The following is a 20607-nucleotide window of genomic DNA, read 5'->3' on the forward strand; positions in this document are numbered from 1 at the left end:
ATTTTAATTTGATTTGTTAATTTTTCTTTTAAAATCTGTTGTTGGTTGGGCCATTTCCTGCCTGGAAGTATCAGCCATATTGCCCCTTTAAGGGGAGACATTTGACTGAGTCCTGGCTAGCCTACTCAAAATAGGACCTTCCCCTCAGTTCAAAACCAGACAGGAAAACAGATTTTAAAAAAATGCTGTACTCATACATGAATTCTGACTGATGGCATTTCCATGAACAGCCCCTCCCATCCATGTGTGAGCAAGAAAATGGAATTCTCCTGCATATGCAGTCTTTTTCCTAAATGTTGGAGTTGAAACATGGGCTTTTGCTGTTGGAGTTTCATTCCCAATCCTAAAAGTGGACTGTCCAGTTCATATCCAGAGAGGTGTTCACTGGAAGTGGAATAGTACAGGGCAATATGCCACACTGCCATTTTCTAAGGAAGTACGGTTTGGGTGATTCCATCATTTTCTACGTCACCTATATAGGATGGATGCAGTGGTTGTGGTGAGGCATTACTAGGTACTGTCTGTCTCATTGAAAAAGGTGAGGCAGACATGCTGTGCTGCAAAAGATGAATCAGACTGAGGTGAGAACAATGTCAATGCCTTCTATTGCCTTTAAGTAACGATGCCAGTATTATTCTCGCTAATACACTGCACCTGTATTATTCTTGCTAATATACGGTATCTCTATTTCTTTCTATAATGTACAGTAGCTGTATTATTCTCTCTAATGTACAGTGCCTCTACAATATACAATGTTTGTCTTATTCCCTCTAATGTATCATGCCTTTATTACTCTAATATACAGCACCTCTATTATTTCTTCTGATGTACTACACCTGTAGTATTCTCTGTATATTACAATGTCTGTATTATTTTATCTGTAATATACCAGGGAGAGGATGAATGGTGTATGTGGCTGCATCATGTTTGGATTTGGTGGACCAGATGGTTGTCTGCTATTGTCTCTAAGGTTTTCAATAACACTATGCGCATCAGAGCTCTAAAACAGCCTACACCGTAAACTAGATTTAGTTATTTTTGACTGCAATGAGTTTTAGTGAGACTGAACAATTATTTACTTGGGAGGAAATGCAGGGTATTATCCAACTTGCTCATGGCATTAGTACCATTGAGGGTAATTTTATTAACAAAGACCTGGGCTCTGGCTGGTCCTTTCTCTAACATCATTACACAAGGGACATATCCCTCATGGGCACTGCTTGCCTTCCAACCAGACCAATTTGAAGGTGCACAGCATGCTGTAAAGAATAGAGCTGTTTTTAAGTATAGTGATTATATTACTGAAGGCAACAACATGAGACTGTGCCCCCATGCAGCGATCAGTAATACAATTATCGTAACAGAAAGAAATACCAGACAAAAGAAGGTGAGATGGAGCTCACGTTACATACAAAGGGTTAGTCAGTCCTCATTTCTATGTGTTATTGAGTTAGCGAGGTGCGCAGCAAAGGTAGAATACGTCAGTCCTTTACCATTCTAATTTGCACACAGAGCTCCTGTACCAATTGCTCGTTATAATTACATTTTAAATGAATCATTCTTGTCAGTCAATCCTTCAGTTTGTCACCTACAGCTGAAAGAACGCAAACTATTAAAGTTAAATCTTTTTAATTAAAGCTACCCAATTAAGGCTGGGGCGGGGGTGGGGGGAGAGAACTTGCTGTTCCACTTCTTCAAACTTTTCCAAGCTATTGTTTCATTTACTTCAGGCGCTGAATTTTAAAGAGACATATAAAAAAAAATCATACATCACACACTCAGAATACTTCATCAACGCACGGTGAAAAATATATGGCAGCTGATCATTGCACTGCATAAGGAGGCTCATTATGTAGACATGAGTTTGAATACAAGGCACAGATGCATGGGCCTAATGTGACTGGTGTATGCTGTTCCCAAAAATTCCAGATCAAATTTTTCCAGAGTTAAGTTTAGCATCTGCTTTCACGTGCGCATTACATTTTGGGATATAAATTGCAAACTGGCTCACCCAATACCTTATTTGTTAAAGGGAACTTGTAATTGAGCTATACAGACTATCAAAGTCCCACGTTGGATTCCTGGTCTGTGACGAATTAACAGGGTGGCAGCTGGGCGCCACAATTGGCCTCGGCATCCTTGAGCTGGGACCTGGGAGAATCGTGCTGCTGATCACTATCCAGTGACCTGGGAAGTGTAAATGTTGAAGTAGGACTAGGTTTCGACTTGGCTGTAATGCAATCTACAGTTGAACAGCATGTCAACACTCAGTGTCTAGGCTCCCACATTAAGAATTTTGCACGACACTTAAGGGAGTCAAGCACAAAAGCGTTTTCATAGAAACACAGAAAATAGGAGCAAGAGTGGGCCATTTGGCCCTTCGAGTCTGCTCCGCCATTCAATATGATCATGGCTGATCCTCTATCTCAATACCAGATTCCCACTCTCTCCCCATACCCCTTGATGCTTTCTGTGTCTAGAAATCTATCTTGCTCCATCTTAAATATATTCAGTAACTTGGCCTCATCAGCCTTCTGTGGTAGAGAATTCCACAGGTTCACCACCCTCTGAGTGAAGAAATTTCTCCTCATCTCAGCCCTAAATGTCCAACCCAGTATCCTGAGACTGTGATCCCTCGTTCTGAACCCCCCCAGCCAGGGAAAACATCCTCCCTGAATCCAGTCTGTCCAGCCCTGTCAGAATTTTATATGTTTCAATGAGATCCCCTCTCATTCTTCGAAACTCGAATGAATACAGGCCTAGTCGACCCAACCTCTCCTCATACGACAGTCCTGCCATCCCAGGAATCAGTCTGGTGAACCTTCGCTGCACTCCCTCTATGGCAAGTATATCCTTTCTTAGGTAAGGAGACCAAAACTGCACACAATACTCCAGGTGTGGTCTCACCAAGGCCCTGTATAACTGCAGTAAGATATCCTTGCTCAAGTATTCAAATCCTCTTGCAATGAAGGCCAACATACCATTTGCCTTCCTAACTGCTTGCTGCACCTGCATGTTTGCTTTCAGTGACTGGTGTACAATGACATCCAGGTCCCTTTGTACATCAACATTTCCCAATCTATCACCTTTTAAATAATACTCTGCCTTTCTGTTTTTCCTTCCGAAGTGGATAACTTTTTCATTTATCCACATTATACTGCATCGCCCATGTATTTGCCCACTCACTCAACTTGTCTAAATTGCCTTGAAGCCTCTTTGCATCCTCCTCACAACTCACGATCCCACCTAGTTTTGTATCGTCAGCAAACTTGGAAATATTACATTTGGTTCCCTCATCCAAATCATTGATATATATTGTGAATAGCTGGGGCCCAAGCACTGATCCCTGCGGTACCCCACTAGTCACCGCCTGCCACCACAAAAAAGACCCATTTATTCCTACTCTCTGTTTCCTGTCTGTTAACCAATTTTCCATCCATGCCAGTATATTACCCCCAATCCCATGTGCTTTAATTTTGCACACTAACCTCTTATGTGGGACTTTAATAAAGGCCTTCTGAAAATCCAAATATATCACATCCACTGGTTCTCCCTTATCTATTCTACTAGTTACATCCTTAAATAACTTCAGGTTTGTCAAACACTATTTTCCTTTCATAAATCCATGTTGACTTTGTCTAATCCCGTTGATATTTTCTAAGTTTCCTGTTATCACATCCTTTATAATAGACTCTAGCATTTTCCCTCTAACTGATGTTAGGCTAACCAGTCTGTAGTTCCCTGTTTTCTCTCTCCCTCCTTTTTTAAATTGTGGGGTTACATTTGCCATTCTCTAATCTGCAGGAACTGTTCCATAATCTATAGAATTTTGGAAGATGACAACCAATGCATCCACTATTTCCATGGCTACTTCTTTTCGTACTCTGGGATGCAGATCATTAGGTCCTGGGGATTTATTAGCTTTCAGTCCCATTAATTTCTCCAGCACTTTTTTTTTTACTAATACTAATTTCCTCTAATTCTTCCTTCTCAATAGACCCTTGGATCCCTAGCATTTCTGGGAAGTTATTAGTGTCCTTTTCTGTAAAGACAGAACCAAAGTATTTGTTTAATTGCTCTGCCATTTCCTTGTTCCCCTTTATAAATTCTCTCATTTCTGACTGTAAGGGACCTACATTTGTCTTCACTAATCTTTTTCTTTTTACATTCTTGTCGAGGCTTTTACAGTCCACTTTTATGTTCCTTGCAAGTTTACTCTCATATTCTATTTTTCCCCTCTCAATCAATCTCTTGGTCCTTTTTTGCTGAATTCTAAACTGCTCCCAATCCTCAGGCTTGCTACTTTTTCTGGCAACTTTATATGACTCCTCTTTGGATTTAATACTATCCTTAATTTCTTTTGTTAGCCATGGTTGGGCCGCTTTTCCTTTTGTGTTTTTGTGCCAGAAAGGAATGTATAACTTTTGCAATTCATGCATTCGTTCCTTAAATGTTAGCCATTGCCTATCCACCGTCATGCCTTTTAATGAAGCTTCCCAATCTATCATAGCCAACTCACTCCTTATACCTTCATAGTTTCCTTTGTTTAGATTTAGGACCCTAGTTTCGGATTGGACTACTTCACTTTCCATCTTAATGAAGAATTCTATCATGTTCTGGTCACTCTTCCCTAAAAGGACCCAGCACAACAAGATTATTAATTAACCCCTTTTCATTGCACAATACCCAATCTAGGATAGCCTGTTCCCTAGTTGGCTCCTCAACGTACTGGTCTAAAAAACCATCTCGTACACACTCCAGGAATTCATCCTCCACAGTATTATTGCTAATTTGGTTTGGCCAATCTATATGTAGATTAAAGTCACCCATGATTACTGTAGTACCCTTGTTACATGAATCTCTAATTTCCTGTTTGATGCCGTCCCCTACATTACCACTACTGTTTGGAGGCATATAGACAACTCCCACCAGTGTTTTCTGCCCCTTGGTGCTTCTTAACTCCACCCAGACTGGTTCAGGAGAGGAGCAGAGAAAATTGGAAACAAAATCCAAGTTGAGTTATAATTTATTGCGCATGCAGGGTTGGGGACCTTAAGTTTGTCTATTAGTTACTGCTGGTCGCTTCTGGCAAAATCTTCAGACTTTTGTACACCCTGTCTAGTTTGGAGAAACTGGAAGTTACCTTACTATAAGAGGAATGGAGGGAAAACTAGCTGCATGTGGTAAAGTGACAAAGAGCAGCAAGGCAATGGAATGGATAACTCAAGAGATAGTGAAACAAATAGATAATGAAACAGAAAGACACAGATAGAGAGACGAACAGAGAGATCTATAGATAACTTCAACTTAATTTCACCCATTTTTTTGGATTTTAATTGGTCGCTGGGCTTGCAAATTTTGGGTCATCACCTCCCGCACCTGATCTCCCCTCCAAGTAAGCACATGTTCAAATATGTTGCAATATTCAAAGAGGGTGCTTTTTAGGTGTCCAAGGTGTTACCTGAAAATATAACATACTGTCAATCTCCAGTGGTGTATAAAGTAACCATGTTACTTACCATACGCCGCTGGATCGGCGATGTGTTGCTGCATAAAGCATCCAAAACCAGAGAGGTTGGTGGTGATGCTGGGGATGCCCATCACCGTGCACTCCGCTGGGAAAAATATAAATGGTAAATCCAATTAGCATCCACTTATTTCAGACAGCGAAGCGATTAATTAATTAAATAGTACCATAAAGTTAGATCTTTCGCTGTAACAGTGAACACTGCTGCAGAACTCATTTATTTCCCACTTAGACAGTGTGCTTCAATGGTCAGTCATTTTCATCCAGAGTGTCTGGTTTTGGGATGAACGTCCTGTCATTTTAAAAACTGAAATCCAGACAGGAAAACTGCGGTTTTGAATTGTTGCAATTAAAAAGAAACACTGAGCGTGCATGAGAGAAACTGACGGGCGTCTGAACACGTGCGAGGGAAACTGACGGGCGTCTGAACACGTGCGAGGGAAACTGACGGGCGTCTGAACACATACGAGGGAAACTGACAGGCATCTGAACACGTGTGAGGGAAACTGACGGGCGTCTGAACACGTGCGAGGGAAACTGACGGGCGTCTGAACACGTGCGAGGGAAACTGACGGGCATCTGAACACGTGCGAGGGAAACTGACGGGCATCTGAACACGTGTGAGGGAAACTGACGGGCGTCTGAACACGTGCGAGGGAAACTGACGGGCATCTGAACACGTGCGAGGGAAACTGACGGGCATCTGAACACGTGTGAGGGAAACTGACGGGCATCTGAACACGTGTGAGGGAAACTGATGGGCATCTGAACACGTGTGAGGGAAACTGACGGGCATGTTATTTATACAAAATCCCAGCTGGACAGACCACAGGCCAACAATTAATTACTGTTTGCATGAGTCTGCATGGTGTTATGACCCAATTTTTTGCTCTCCTCTCCTAAATATAATGGCTCTTGCTGGAGCATAGCTCCACCGCCATTGGCAGCTCTTCAATATCTCCGCCAAGTGGTCAGTGTTCCCATGTGAGCTTAGATAGTGAGTGTTGGAGGGCTATTCATGCATCTCACCTGATGTCCACACACAGATTGTCCAGCAGGAGTCACTGGATACTGATCAGGAGCCAGAATCCTGGCTGATTTTTCTCCTCTATGCCATAATGGCACCGAGACTATTTATAGTGTCCCTACTACCCTTTCTTTTAAATTTCAAAATATACTTTATTTCATAAAATTTAAAGGTACACACAGTTCAATGTAAATATCACAATTCCAAATCAGTACAATTCAAACCAAAACACTACAGATCATACACAAAACGGTCTCTTTATTACAATTCAAACACAGTATTTCTTATGACTCATGGTGTACAAGTTGGGATGGCCTTACACGGTGGCCTTTCCCCATAGAGCCTTTGTGTTGGTCGCACCTCGCCTCAGTGCATCCTGCAGCACATACTCCTGGACCTTTGAGTGTGCCAATCGGCAACACTCGGTCGTGGACAGCTCCTTCAGCTAGAAGACCAGCATGTTTCGGGAGAACCAAAGGGGGCCTCCTTCACCGAGTTGATGGTCAGCCAATCTTCACCTTAATAATGGGGAACATTTGCCCTGGTACCAAATGTGTCGGACCTATTGCACCTTATCCTAGGAAGGAGGGGGTGAAGAGGCAAGCAACAAAGATGATTCCAGGTAACAGGAATTTAAGTTATGAGGAAAGATTAAGGGAACTGGACTTATTCTTTTTTGGAGGTGGGGGGGGTCGAAGACTTCAAAGTGGCCTAATTAAATTTCTCAAGATTATGTAGTGAAATAGAAAGTTAGGAAGAAGGCAGGAGTTCACGTGGAAACTTATTCACTCAAAAGGTAATGGAATGTGGAATAAGATGGGAAGATTATTGAATCGGGTGTGATTCTGGAGAGATAAGAGTTTGAGAGCTACAGTGCAAAAGTTGGTCGGTGAGTTTCATCTATCAAAAGGGAAGCTACTTATTGGGCCTAAGAGAGTTTCCTGTTCCTAAAAATCTTGGCTCTGAAATTCTGTGAGGGTTCTCCCGGTCTCACACCGTAACTTCAGACAGAGACTGGCGAACCCCCTTAGAAACAGTGTAAATGGCTGAAGGCAGCGGGAGGCTGGAGAACCCCTGCAGATTTTCAGGGCCCTCATATTCTTACTGTTAGATCTAGGACTTTGAAGACAGAAACCTATTCAGATTCCCTATATCCAATTTTCAAGAATCAATAATGGAATCAAAGATCAAAAAGGAGTGAAAGAGATGGCCCAGCACAGTTCTATCCCTGGCAGTCTTTAGTGTACTTTGTAAATACTATCGGATCTCCTGTGATGTTGCTTATGGGTACTCTGGGTTCCGGAACATGACTGTGATGCTTAACTGCTAACCTGGCCTGTCCCTTTAAGGCCACGGCTCACATACACCCTGTGGGAAAGTGGTCTAAATAGACAAAATGTAGTAAATGCAGCTATTTGTAAATTGCTAAGCCCAATCAGAAGGCAACTGTTACCTGCTTGTAAATTTTAGACTCCTGGCTTAACTTATGTTTTTTTATCTTATAGAAGTGTGGCACGTGCTAGGCACAAGACATTTATATAATAGGTAATATGGTGCAGTATTTATTAACTGTACTAGTGACATCTAGTAGTACAGCACCATTACTGCAGTATTTTGTTGACAAATTATTTAATTTAGATCGCTGAACCAGTTTTTGTGCCAAATTTTCTCCTCTCCTTAAAGCTTCAACTCTGCTGGGGTAAAGTCAACTGCCCTCCAGTACATTATTAAAGTGGCCATTCTTCATGTGGGAGCCTAAACAATGAATGCCAGCATGCTATTCGACCATGGAGGGTATCGCAACCAAACCCAATCCTGTTTTCAGGTGTTGTCCCCAAATGTGCAAATTCCATTATGGATCACTAGTGGAAATTCTGGTTGATTTTCCAGTCTTGCTCAGGGCGTTGAAAGCAACTGTAGTACTCTTGCTGCTAACCGAGCTGAGATCAACTAACCCAGCAGAGATTGGGACTGTGGACCTCTGGTCTGTATGGCTCAGTTACATGCTGACTTTACCAACTGATCTGTTGGGGAAGTACCACTGTGCCATGTAAGATGTCCAGCTCGAATGCAAGCTGCCAAATGATCAACTAGACAATTGCATCAATCTCTGTACATTTAATTTGCAAAATATAAGGTAAGAACATAAGGAAGCACAGAATGACAAAAAGGAGTTTAAGCCCATCAAGTCCCCTTCTGCCACAGACCATTAATTAATCACTTTGCTGTTCTATTATGGAGTCTATCCAGCCCATCTAATCCCCCATCATACTTAAAGGTAAATCATGGAACAACTCCAGAATACCCATCCAACCACATTATATATCCAAGTTGCCTTACTTGGCATGACATTTCCAATGGTCCCAGAAACCCAAGAACCATCATGCTCTTTGTATTATCCTGATAACAATCAATCCTGTTGGTAACTTTTTTTTTTATTCGTTCACGGGATGTGGGCGTCGCTGGCAAGGCCGGCATTTATTGCCCACCCCTAATTGCCCTTGAGAAGGTGGTGGTGAGCAATTAAAATCAACCACATGGCTGTGGGTCTGGAGTCACATATAGGCCAGACCGGGTAAGGGCGGCAGGCTTCCTTCCCTAAAGGACATTAGTGAACCAGATGGGTTTTTACGACAATCCGGTAGTTTCATGGCCATCATTACTGATACTAGTATTTTAATTCCAGATTTTTATTTAATTAATTGAATTTAATTAATTAATTGAATTTAAATTTGCTAGCTGCCGTGGCGGGATTTGAACTCATGACTCTGGATTTTAGTCCAGGCCTCTGGATTACTAGCCCAGTAACATAACCACTATGCTACCGTACCACTAGCTAGCCAAATCCCAACGGGGTACTCCCTAATGGCCTAATCGGTAAATACAGCACTTGATGTGGTAACTGAGCCATACCAAACAAGAATATCCCAGGTTTGATTCCTGGGCTGTAGTGAGTTAACTGATCTCAACCAATAGGTCAGTCAGTTAACTGACCTATTGGTTCATAGGACCTGGGTTTGAGAGGGGAATAATCAATCAAGGTCCCTGCTCCTGGTGCTATCTAGTGATCCATGCTCGTAGTGGGGTTGTATGGACATTTGATAAGGACAGAATTGGGCTCAGCTGTTTTGATGTCCACAACTAAATATCCTGCCAACATTCACTATCTAATTTGACACTTCAAGGAAGGCCACCAGCAAAGTACTAGAGGGCTGCTGGCAGCCAGTTGCCCACCTGTTTCCCAATGTTGCTGCCTCTTCCCAATATCTCAAATAAGTCGATGCTCCAGGTCCCAATGTTGAACCTTGCCCCACTTGCACATTCCAATGCTCTCGCCTCTCCCCATTCGCCAGCTCTGCCAATTCTCCCCGGTCACCTGCCCAAGTTTAGATATTGCCAACTCAAACCACTTTCCTGATAATACCACTTCTCCCCACTCGCCTACCCAAATTCCAATGCTGCTTCCTCTTCCTGCCTGCCTAAGTCCTAGTGCTGCCACCTTTTCCCTTTAATCAAAGTCCTATTGTCCAGCTCTCCCTGCTGACTCTTCAAGTCCCGACTGTCTGCCCTTCCCTGCTCACGCACCCAAGTCCTGACAGGTTGTTTCTCCCTACTCAATGCCAATGCCTTCCCCTATTCACTCAAGTCTCAATGCTGCCACCTTTGCCCGCCTGCCCCAGTCCTATCACTAATAAAATCACATTCTCGCAGACTGCATTTTTCAAAATTGCACATTACCATCATTTTCTTAGCAGGTCGTAAGTAACAATGAGAGGAAAATATGGCCCTTAGTTCTCCTGGCAACGCAGCAGAAGATTGACTCAGATACAAGACTAATGCATTAATGGTACCTTCCTGTAGCGTAGCACACAGCTGACCCATTTCATTTCTGTCTGAGATACTCATACTTACCTTCTTCACAATGCAAAACTGATGGGCCAATTATGAACAGAGCAGTCAAATGAATAGGGCTCAAAAGGTGCTTATTGACTGCTTTTTGGGAATAGTTATCTGAAATCAGCAAAGAGTCTGTAATGACACTGAGCTATTCAGTGAGGTTTATTCACACTGATCCGGCTCAAATAATCTCCCCCATTGTACTTTGATTTACTGGTGTCTAGAAATGTTACCTCTAAATTGAGGGAGATTAAAGCAGTGTGTAAAAAAGAAAAAAAAAATCTCTCTGAAGCTGATTGTATTATGTGACATGTTACAATTGCGCTGATGGTGGTAATAAAATAATAACCTTCATTTTCTTTTAGTCCCCTGTATAATGGAGACTGTAAGCATTGGACTCAGGGTGATGATTATTTTATACAAAGCATGCGTGTAGGGAAGTTAATTGGAGCATCCTGGAGAGGCAACTTACAATGCTCTCTTACTGTCTGGTGGAGAATCCTATCTCACCTCCAGCTTTCAGCCTCTCTTTCTGTTGAACCCTGCCTCTAACTTCCTTTCCCAGGATCTCAAAACTGTGGCACTCCTTACCTGCTTCAGTCTTTTTCCCCATATTACCTTGTTCCTCTTGGATGTGATGAGATATGAGTAGGCGATATTGGACTACTGTACATGCAATAAGGGATTTTGAGTAAGCGCTATTTGCAGCTGAACAAAATGTTATTTAATTTTTAAAAAACAGGATATTCTTTGCAGTAGCCTGTTGATGGACATGACATTTCTGTTTTGAAGGAGATGTTTCCAGGCACATTAATTTACCATGTAACAGCCACTGTATTGCTGCCTCGAGCTATAAGCTATTTGGACTCAGCACCCAGTTCTCTGCTGGTAATTAGGAAGTTGCTATTTGAATCGCTTGGACTTCTTGTTGGTGAATTTTACAGTATTTTAGTTGTAGGTAAAGCAGTAATGGAGTGCGCTGTGTACCAACCCACTGCCCCTGCAGAGAGTGGAGGCACAGGCAAGTTCCATATCTCACCGAGGCAATCAGGAGAAGCACTTCCCAGGGTAGTGTAGTTATGGAGGAGTCAAACAGAGGATACGCACACTCCTACCAATGACTGGCTAAATATAAGTATTCTCAGAAGCCTGAGAGCAAGTAATCTGCTGCCTTCTCAGGCTTGTAACATTGAAGAATATGGAGACCTGAAGAGGGAGATAAATGACCTCTCTTGCAACCATTTTTTGAGAAAGATGCTGTTGTTCCTTTCTAACGATTTAAGTGTCTGTTTAAAAAAATCTTGGTGAATTTTGTGCTCATCAAGGTGAAGATTAGTAGTGCTGAGAAATGGAACTCTTTCCATTTCAGGCACCCAATGTTAGCATCAAGCACTTCAAGGTCAGGCAGATCCAGACTAAAGCTCTCTGTTCTGCTCCAACCACCAACCTCAGAAGAGAATCCCTTTATGCATCATATTTTTCCATTTCCCATATTAGCCATTCTGTGACCCCTGAGTGAGATTGCCTATTAGGAACAGATTTGTACTATGAACCCCAGCCCCAAATTTACTTCACATTTTATGTGTCAGTTGTAACCAGAGTTCACTCTCAGTGTGGATTTCACAACGCTGGTGGTCAATCGGAGCCTATCATTGTTTCAGTAAGGTATCTGGCCTCTGTCTGGGTTAGCACCAGAAAAATGACCATGAAAATGTCGGACTGTCTTAAAAACCCGGTTGGCTCACTAATGTCCCTCAGGGACGGGAACCTGCTACCCTTACTCAGTCTGGTCTATATGTGGCGCCACTCTGTGGCTGGCTCTTAATGTCCTAGGGATGGGCAATAAACACTGCTTTACCAGTATCACCCACAACCCAAGAACAAATCATTTTTAAAAACAAAGACTCTTACTGGCGGCAACTCACCGGGAGTGTATCCCCACGGCTCGTAATAGGAAGGAAACACACCCAAATGGCAGCCACGCACAAACTCCTCATAATCCAAAGGAAGCAATGGGCTGGTGGACGACAGGAACTCTGGATGAAAGATGACCTGAAGGAGGAATGAAAGCCATTTAGTAAATAGCCGAGGTAAGGATTCCATAATGAGCCTCCCCTGATGGTCCAGTGGGAAATTGTGCCTTTTTGTGTGGCACAGAACAGGACGATCCAAAGTTTGATCCCTGCTCTGTGTTAAGTCAGCTGATCTCATCCAGGGTTGCAGCGGAGAAACTGCAATTGGCATCAGAGTCTCTTGGTCAAGGAGAGGAATTAGCCAGGGTTCCCACCCTGGATCGCCAATCAGCAAACTCTGCTGGAAATGCACGCGTGCAAGACAGCTAAAGACAGGAACTGGTTCAGCTGCCATGATCGCACAGTCAAATATCCTGGCAACAGTCACCGTTCAAGCTTCATACAGGAGGAATGGGCACCAGAGGAAGATATGAGAGATGGGTAACCACAACCGGCATAAGTGAGCACTGAAGAACAGGATGGGTAAGAGAAAATCAGAGGGAGAATTGGAGAATAAATGAAAATACAGATTCTGTCTTTTTTACATTCTGTTATTCGAAGAAAAACTTAACCCTACTCGCTCCCCGATCTCATCGTGGTTGTGATTGGCGCTCAGTTATGCCAAAACATGAACTAACCTGGAATCAAGAGGAAGCTGTAGAAAGACAGCTTTCAAGGCATTAACTCTTTATAAAATCGAAGCTCCGCAGGTGATTCAGCAAGTTTGACTACTGACTAAGTGAGCTACATAAAACAGCAAGGACCAAGGTTCCATTCGTGATCTGTGCTCAATCGCCTGACCTCAGTCAGGGCAGCAGTAGTGATCCTGCAACTGACCTCAATAGACGAGGGAGAAGGGAGGAAACGTGTCAGCGTTCCTGCTTTTGAACTCTATCCAGTGGCCCCTGTGTGCACATAAGGTGAGGACAGGATCAGATGTGGGTGTAATACTGGCTGATACTCACTGTCAAGGCTCACACGTCAATAATGGCCACTGGGTGAGGTATTGCAAAGTGACTGACACAGTTGGCACATCAGCAAGGACTTGATACCTTGAGGAGAGGAGAACACAAAAATGGCCTAAAAAGCCAAAGCCCAAGACTTGAATCCTGTTCCTCTACCTAGGGAAAGCCTTCTGGCATTTCACAGGTCCTGGACAGAATACATATGGCGGGCCGTATGACAAGTGATCGCTGTCCTTCTGTTTTATTGATTCTACTATAGGTGTTGCTCCTCTGAGGTTTTCTCTTTTGTTCTTCCTAAATTCCAAATACGCTGTCTGACATATTGACCCTCCTTCCAACATCAAGACTAACCACACCATCTCCTACTCGAACTCGTTTTCTCTGAATATCTCAAATTGTGACTTCTAACTTCTTCCAGTCTTCCCTTCCTCCTACAATCCACAGGCTTTTAAAATCCAAACTTGGTGTCAGCTAATCACTGCTCCCTGATTTACCACATCTCCTCTCACCTCTACCTTGGTGGTGTCCTGCACTATGGGGTTTTAGCCCTTCATCTAGATTTCTAAATAAGAAAAGCAAATTTATCCATGAAGCAATTTATTCCTTTTAATTACCATAACATGTAAGGAGAGGGGGGGTAAAAATTCAGACAGGTAAAAAAATACCCGATCTCTAAAGGTGTTTACTGCATCCAAACAGGTTCATGTGTATAACAATCTGGCTGGGACCATCCACACAAGTTTATCTGATTGACCGCTGTCACTCCACAGTTTTTATGAGCCGATGTACAGAATTCATTAAAAAATTCTCATAGTAATCAAGAAAAGTAGTGTCCATACCTTGACTTTGTCACTCGTGCTATTAAACAATCCAATCCTTCGGACCGCCTTGAGAATGAGATCATTGGAATCGTCCAGCATGTTATGTGTGCAGATAGGAGGCAGCGAATGGCGCTGTTTAACAAAATAAATATATATGCGTCAAAGAAGTGAAAAGGGTAAAAACATCAAAGAAATTGTAATTATTTACAACACAGGGTTACAGTGGAATCTTTCTCCTCCAAAATCAATACTCACCAGTTTTTACATGTTATTGCTGGTGGTATACTTGTTTGGACTCATGCTGAGGGTCCTCTCTGAAATTAAGAAGACCCTTCCAATCTCTCCTTTAGGCATTTCCCTTCTCAACTTATCTCCAGTAAACAGTCTTGTTTCTTTTTTTTTTAACCTCGGCTTTCTCTGTTCTGATAGTGCCAACTCTTTCTGACATTCACTTTCAAGGGCATCGGCACCATCCAAATCCCTCAGCCATTCTTCATGTACAAGTATGAGCAAGGAATGTCAGCGGGCTACTTGATTGTGGGGCAGGGGGAAGAACATCTGAGGTTCACACCCGAGCCTGATTGTGTCTTCACCCGATGTCCGCACACACGCAGTTTCCAGCAGGAGTCACCGCGGGTGATTTCCAACATTCTCCTGAATCGGGCAGGCGGTGGACGAAGCGATCGCACGGCCCCGCCTGATACCTCTAGTGGGAGGCCCCAACCACTTTCAAGTTCGGGCCTCATTTGCATTGGATTGGCGAGCTGCCAAGTGCTCACTGAGCGCTGATGAGCGGCTCGCCGATCCGAGGATGCGGGAAATCCAGGTGGCTCCATATCAGAGCGGAGCCGAAAGGCACTATAAAGGGGAGGAAGGTGCTCTGGGAGGAGCATTCCTGCTTCTCCTAGCCCCACAGAATTACACAAAAATGATTAGTGGCCATTTTGTTAGCAGTCCCCAGTGAGTCCTTTAAGAACTGCCAGGTAGGTCACTCAAGACCTAGTGCCAATGCCAACGGTAGCACACTCCGCCCATTGGTACTGAGAATCGTACAAGCTGTGTAAGATCCCAATTTGCATAGTGCAGTAGGCTCCCGCCTGGTTCGCGCAGGAACGCTGGCTACCCATTGTAGGCTCACCTGAAAATCGCAGAGTAGACCTCAGGCGGCCAATTTTTAAAAAGATTTAACTGTCGGCTGCCCCTTTTTCCAGAGTAAACCGGGCGGATGCCAGTTGAAAATTGTCCACTCTGAGTCTTCCTCTACTTATCCCAGGAGCACTGAGGCCAATTGTGGCACTCCTACCGATGACCCGTGTTTCTAGCTGTACGTTTCACACTCCCTTTCTATTTGATCATTTCCTAATTCTTTATTTCCCAATCTTACTAACGGTTTGTAGTTTTATTTTACGTTCATCTAATTTTTTCTGTGCTTTTCTTCTTGTTACGATATTGTCTATATTACATAAAGCCTGAAGAATGGTGACTGCAGAGGAGAAATCTGAGCATTCACTCCCTCCCTGTTTTTCTCTGCTAAAGAGCTCACCTGAGTAGCATATATGGCTCTCTTCATCATCGTGAAGTCCTCGCGATCCAGAATTGAGTTTATATCAGGCATCTCACCTCTGAAACCAAATCAACACTGCTTGAATAGGCTAACCTGTACAATATCCCAAATTTACACTGCTTGGATAGGCTAGCCCATACAATATCCCAAATTAACACCGCTTGAATAGGCTAGCCCATACAATATCCCAAATTAACACCGCTTCAATAGGCTAGCCCATACAATACTCCAAATTAACACTGCTAGAATAGGCTAACCCGTACAATACTCCAAATTTCAATTTCCATTTTCCCAGACAATCCTGCATTTTTTCCCCCAAGATTATATTTTTGGGGGGTTGAATCTATATGCTTATCAAGGGGAGGGCTATCAAGGCAGAGGCACAGAACACTTCCTATTCATTCTATTTGTCATCCACTGTCAACACTCCAGGTCAAACATAGCATGGCCTAAATGCAGTGTAAACCTCCTATTCTGCCCCAACAAAGTGACTTAACCAAAACCAAAGCAGAGCACTCCTATTCCATCATTGTTAATTTTTATCACACCTTGCACCAACTACCTTCATGGCCCTTCTGGGTGAAGTTGCAAATATTTTGAGCGGACTCGATGGGCTGAATGGCCTCCTTCTGTGCTGTAACCTTTCTATGATTTCATTGGATCCTTACTTTAACCTTATCAGTCTGGACTGGATTCAAATCCAGGCTCCAGAATGGTCAGAGTGTTGATCCATTATGCCACCAGTACCAAACAATTCTACTTTCTGGTTGGCACTACAGCATCTTTTCACACTGGTCTTAAAGTACAATACTGCTCCTTAACCAATAATATTGTAGCACAAAATACAATCCATTTTTATACTTGCATTTATATTTTACTTCACCACATCTCAAAGCATCGCACACAATAAACTATTTTTTTGGGTGCTGATGTTATGTAGGCAAATGCAGTCAGCATTCTGCACTACCAACATTCCCCCCCAAACAGTAATGAGATATATGATCAATTAATTGGTTTTTCGTAATACTGGGCTGAGAAGGAATATTGATCAGGACACTAGGTGAACTCCCTGCTCTGCTCTGAATAGTGCCTTGGAATCTTTAATATACACCTGAAGAGAGAGACATGTTTCTCACCAACAGACAGCTCCTCCAATAAGGCAGCACTTCCTTAGTACTGCACTGGAGTGCCAGTCTACATTTGAAGTGGAGCTTGAACACACAATCTTTCAATCCAGAGGTAAGAGTGCGAGCAATTGAGCTGAGCTGACACGGCTTTATCAATACTCTGATTATTTTGAGGGGAAAAGTGGGACCCCAAAAAGGAAAAAAAAAAATTAAAAACAAGAAAAAAAATAGAAAAATGCCCAATTTGCTTGAATAGAATTCTACTGCGCAGCATTGGTTATTCTTATTGATTGTGCTCACAGCATGTACACAGAGGTACTTACTCCAAGAGCGACTCGTAAAGCTTTTTGCCAAACTTTTCCTTGACCACATTAGCGGTGTCCCTGAAACAAAGCACACGAGATGTCAGATCATTAGAATCACTCTGTCCCCAGCTCAGCTCAGTCTGAAGACAGCGGACAATGATCACGCAACTGGTATCAGGTTGCATTTAGTGATTATCAATAAGAGGTATAATAGGCTTTAATTAATTAACTGGTATAAAACATTAATTTGCCAATGATACAATTCCCATTTTTGTGTGATTGGAATCCTCAAACTCCACTGTGGTTACATAGATTAATAAAAGCTATCAGCAGTTAATTACGGATTACAAATTTTGAAGTTTATGCCAGCACCAATAATCTTTCTATTATATATTAAATTTTGTACATGGGGGTACACATTTCATTAAAAACGAATTATAAAGTACCTGCAGTACCTATTATACCTGTAAATGGAATTGTGACAAGTATTTTATATTGTTCAAGGTGTCACTTGTGACACAAAGTAGTTGCTTTTTTATAGTGCGAGTATATCATCCCGTGATTGCACAATCTGGCCAATGGATTACCACAAATCGTTCAAAATGTTTTCTGAATTTTTTCTCTCAGTAACTGAAATTTCTAATGTCCAAAATAAGGGTTCAATCAAAACGATAGCCCAGAGCTATGACTTAAGTGAGCTGAATTTGAATTGTGCAGAATGAGCGTGGTTTGTGTATCTATTCCCCCAGGATGCATCAGTACAGTTAGTCAGCTCCACTGATGTGATATTTTTCTTTAGCTTCTAGCTGTTTCTGCACAGTAGCTTTTCTTTTATTTTTTGAAAAAAATAAACAAGGCGGCAAATTTCAGAAGCTTTCCTGCGGTAATATTTATATTGAGTGAGGTGAATGGTAGTAGAACAAGGGGGAAGGTAGGATACATAGGAACATGAGTAGGCCATTTAGCCACTCGAGCCTGTTCATGGCTGATCTGTGACCTAACTCCATAGCCCCATATCCCTTAATACCTTTGGTTAACAAAAATCGATCAATCTCAGATTTAAAATTAACAATTGAGCTAGCATCAACTGTTGTTTACTGAAGAGAGTTCCAAACTTCCACCACCTTTTGCGTGTAGAAATGTTCCCTAACTTCACTCCTGAAATTTTTAGACTATGTCCCCTAGTCCTAGACTCCCCAACCCACGGAAATAGGGTGGATAGAGAGAAACTATCAGTTCCCCTTAATATCTTGAAAACTTCGATCAAATCACCCCTTAATCTTCTAAATTCCAGGAAATACAACCCAAGTTTGTGTAATTCGCCTCGTAATTTAGCCCTTGGAGTCCAGGTATTATTCTAGTAAATCTACGCTGCACTTCCTCAAAGGCCTGTATATCCTTTCTAAGGTGCAGTGCCCAGATCTGAACACAGTAACCAGGGCTTTGTATAGCTTTAGCATAACTTATACCCCCTTGTATTTTAGTCCTCTAGATATAAAGACCATTCCATTAGCCTTTTTTATTTATTTTCTGTACCTGTCCATGACATTTTAATGATTTATATACATGGACCGCTAAGTCTCTTTGGCCCTTCACTGTTTTGAGCTTTTCACCATTTAGAAACTACTCTGATCTATCCTTTTTATGTCCAAAGTGGATAACTTCACACTTGCCTATGACTGAAATCCATTTGCCAGTTTTGCCCATTCATTTAATCTATTAATATCTCCCTGTAATTTTATGCTTCCATCTACACTGTTTACAATGCTGCCTATCTATGCGTCATTGGCAAACTTGGATACGTGGCTCTCTATCCTGCCATCTAAGTTGTTAATAAATACAGTGAATAGTTGAGGCCTCAACACAGATCCCTGTGGGACGCCACTAGTCACATGCTGCCAATTTAAGTACCTGCCCATTATCCCTACTCTGTCTCCTGCCGCTCAGCCAATTTCCTAACCAGGTCAATAATTTGCCCTCAATTCCACGAGCTTCAACTTTAGCTAATAGTCTCTTATGAAGGATCTTATCGAATGCCTTCTGGAAGTCCATATAAACAACACACATAGACATTCTCCTGTCCACTACTTTAGTCACCTCTTCAAAAAATTCAATCAGGTTCGTCAGGCATGACTTACCCTTCACAAATCCATGCTGGCTCTCTCTGATCAGCTGAAAATTTTCCAAGGTATTCAGACGCTCTATCCTTAATTATAGACTAGTAATTTCCCGACAACAGATGTTAGGCTAACTGGTCTATAATTCCCTGGTTTCACTCTTTCATCTTTCTTAAATAGTGAAGTGACATGTACAATTTTCCAAACTAAAGGAATGGTTCCTGAATCGAGAGAACTTTGGAAGATTATAGTTAGGGCATCTGCAATGTTCTCACCTACTTCCTTTAAAAACCTGGGATGGAAACCATCTGATCATAGGGATTTGTCACTATTTAGTGCTATTATTTTCTTCATTACTGTTAATTTGATTACATTAATTATGGTGAGTCCCTATCCCTGATTCAAAATTAGTTTCCTTGGGGTGTCTGGTATGCTATCCTCTTCCTCTACTGTAAATACTGACACAAAGTAATTATTTAACATGTATGCTATTTCATTATTTTCATTTACAATATCACCATTATCAGTTTTTAAGGGGCCCACATTGCTCTTGACCACCCTCTTTTTCCTAATATAATTGTAAAAATTTTTTGTGTTGATTTTGATATCCCTTGTAAGTTTCTTTTCATACTCCCTTTTTGTAGCTGTTACAATCTGTTTTGTTACCCTTTGCTGTTCTTTGTATCTCTCCCAGGGCCTGTGCTATCTTTTGCGTTTTTGTATGTCCCTTAGGGGTATGAACTGGTTCTGTATCACGCTAAATTCTTTTTTGAACATCTCCCACTGATCTTCTGTCATTTTACCCATTAACAGATTTGTCCAGTTTACCATGGACAGTCTCTGTCTCATCCCATTGAAGTCGGCCTTACCTAAATTTAGAATCTTAGTAGCTGTTATGGGTTTCTCCCTTTCAAACACTATGTTGAACTCGATCATATTACGATCGCTATTAGATAAATGCTCACGCACATTAGGCTGGTAAATAAATTTGGCTCATTACTCGTTATTAAATCTAATATGGCCTGCCCCCTTTAGGAAATATTGTTGCAGAAAGCCGTCCTGAACCTAAGAAATTCGCTACCTTTCTGACATGAGCTGGTCTGTTTATCCCAATCTATATGAAAGTTAAAATCCCCCATTAAAACCACTCTGCCTTTGCTACACGTTTGTCTAATCTCTGCATTTACACATTCTGCCACTTCACAGCTGCTACCAGGGGGCCTATACACAACTCCCACTACAGTC

The 20607-nt window shown here is 42.1% G+C and overlaps 1 protein-coding gene across 1 annotated transcript in view; it reads right to left on the bottom strand.

Annotated features, from left to right (window-relative positions):
- LOC137327901 (glycogen [starch] synthase, muscle-like) overlaps positions 1-20607 on the bottom strand; it is an 87691-nt gene that overhangs the window by 5172 nt on the left and 61912 nt on the right. Inside the window, exons 9-13 of the mRNA XM_067993810.1 lie at positions 17264-17323; positions 15793-15871; positions 14268-14381; positions 12377-12503; positions 5520-5615 (exon numbers count right to left, since the gene is read on the bottom strand). Of these exons, the coding sequence (XP_067849911.1) occupies positions 5520-5615; positions 12377-12503; positions 14268-14381; positions 15793-15871; positions 17264-17323 (476 nt within the window). The remainder of the gene's footprint in view (positions 1-5519; positions 5616-12376; positions 12504-14267; positions 14382-15792; positions 15872-17263; positions 17324-20607) is intronic.

The sequence above is a fragment of the Heptranchias perlo genome, chromosome 12, assembly GCF_035084215.1.
Source record: "Heptranchias perlo isolate sHepPer1 chromosome 12, sHepPer1.hap1, whole genome shotgun sequence".
Lineage (NCBI taxonomy): Eukaryota > Metazoa > Chordata > Chondrichthyes > Hexanchiformes > Hexanchidae > Heptranchias > Heptranchias perlo.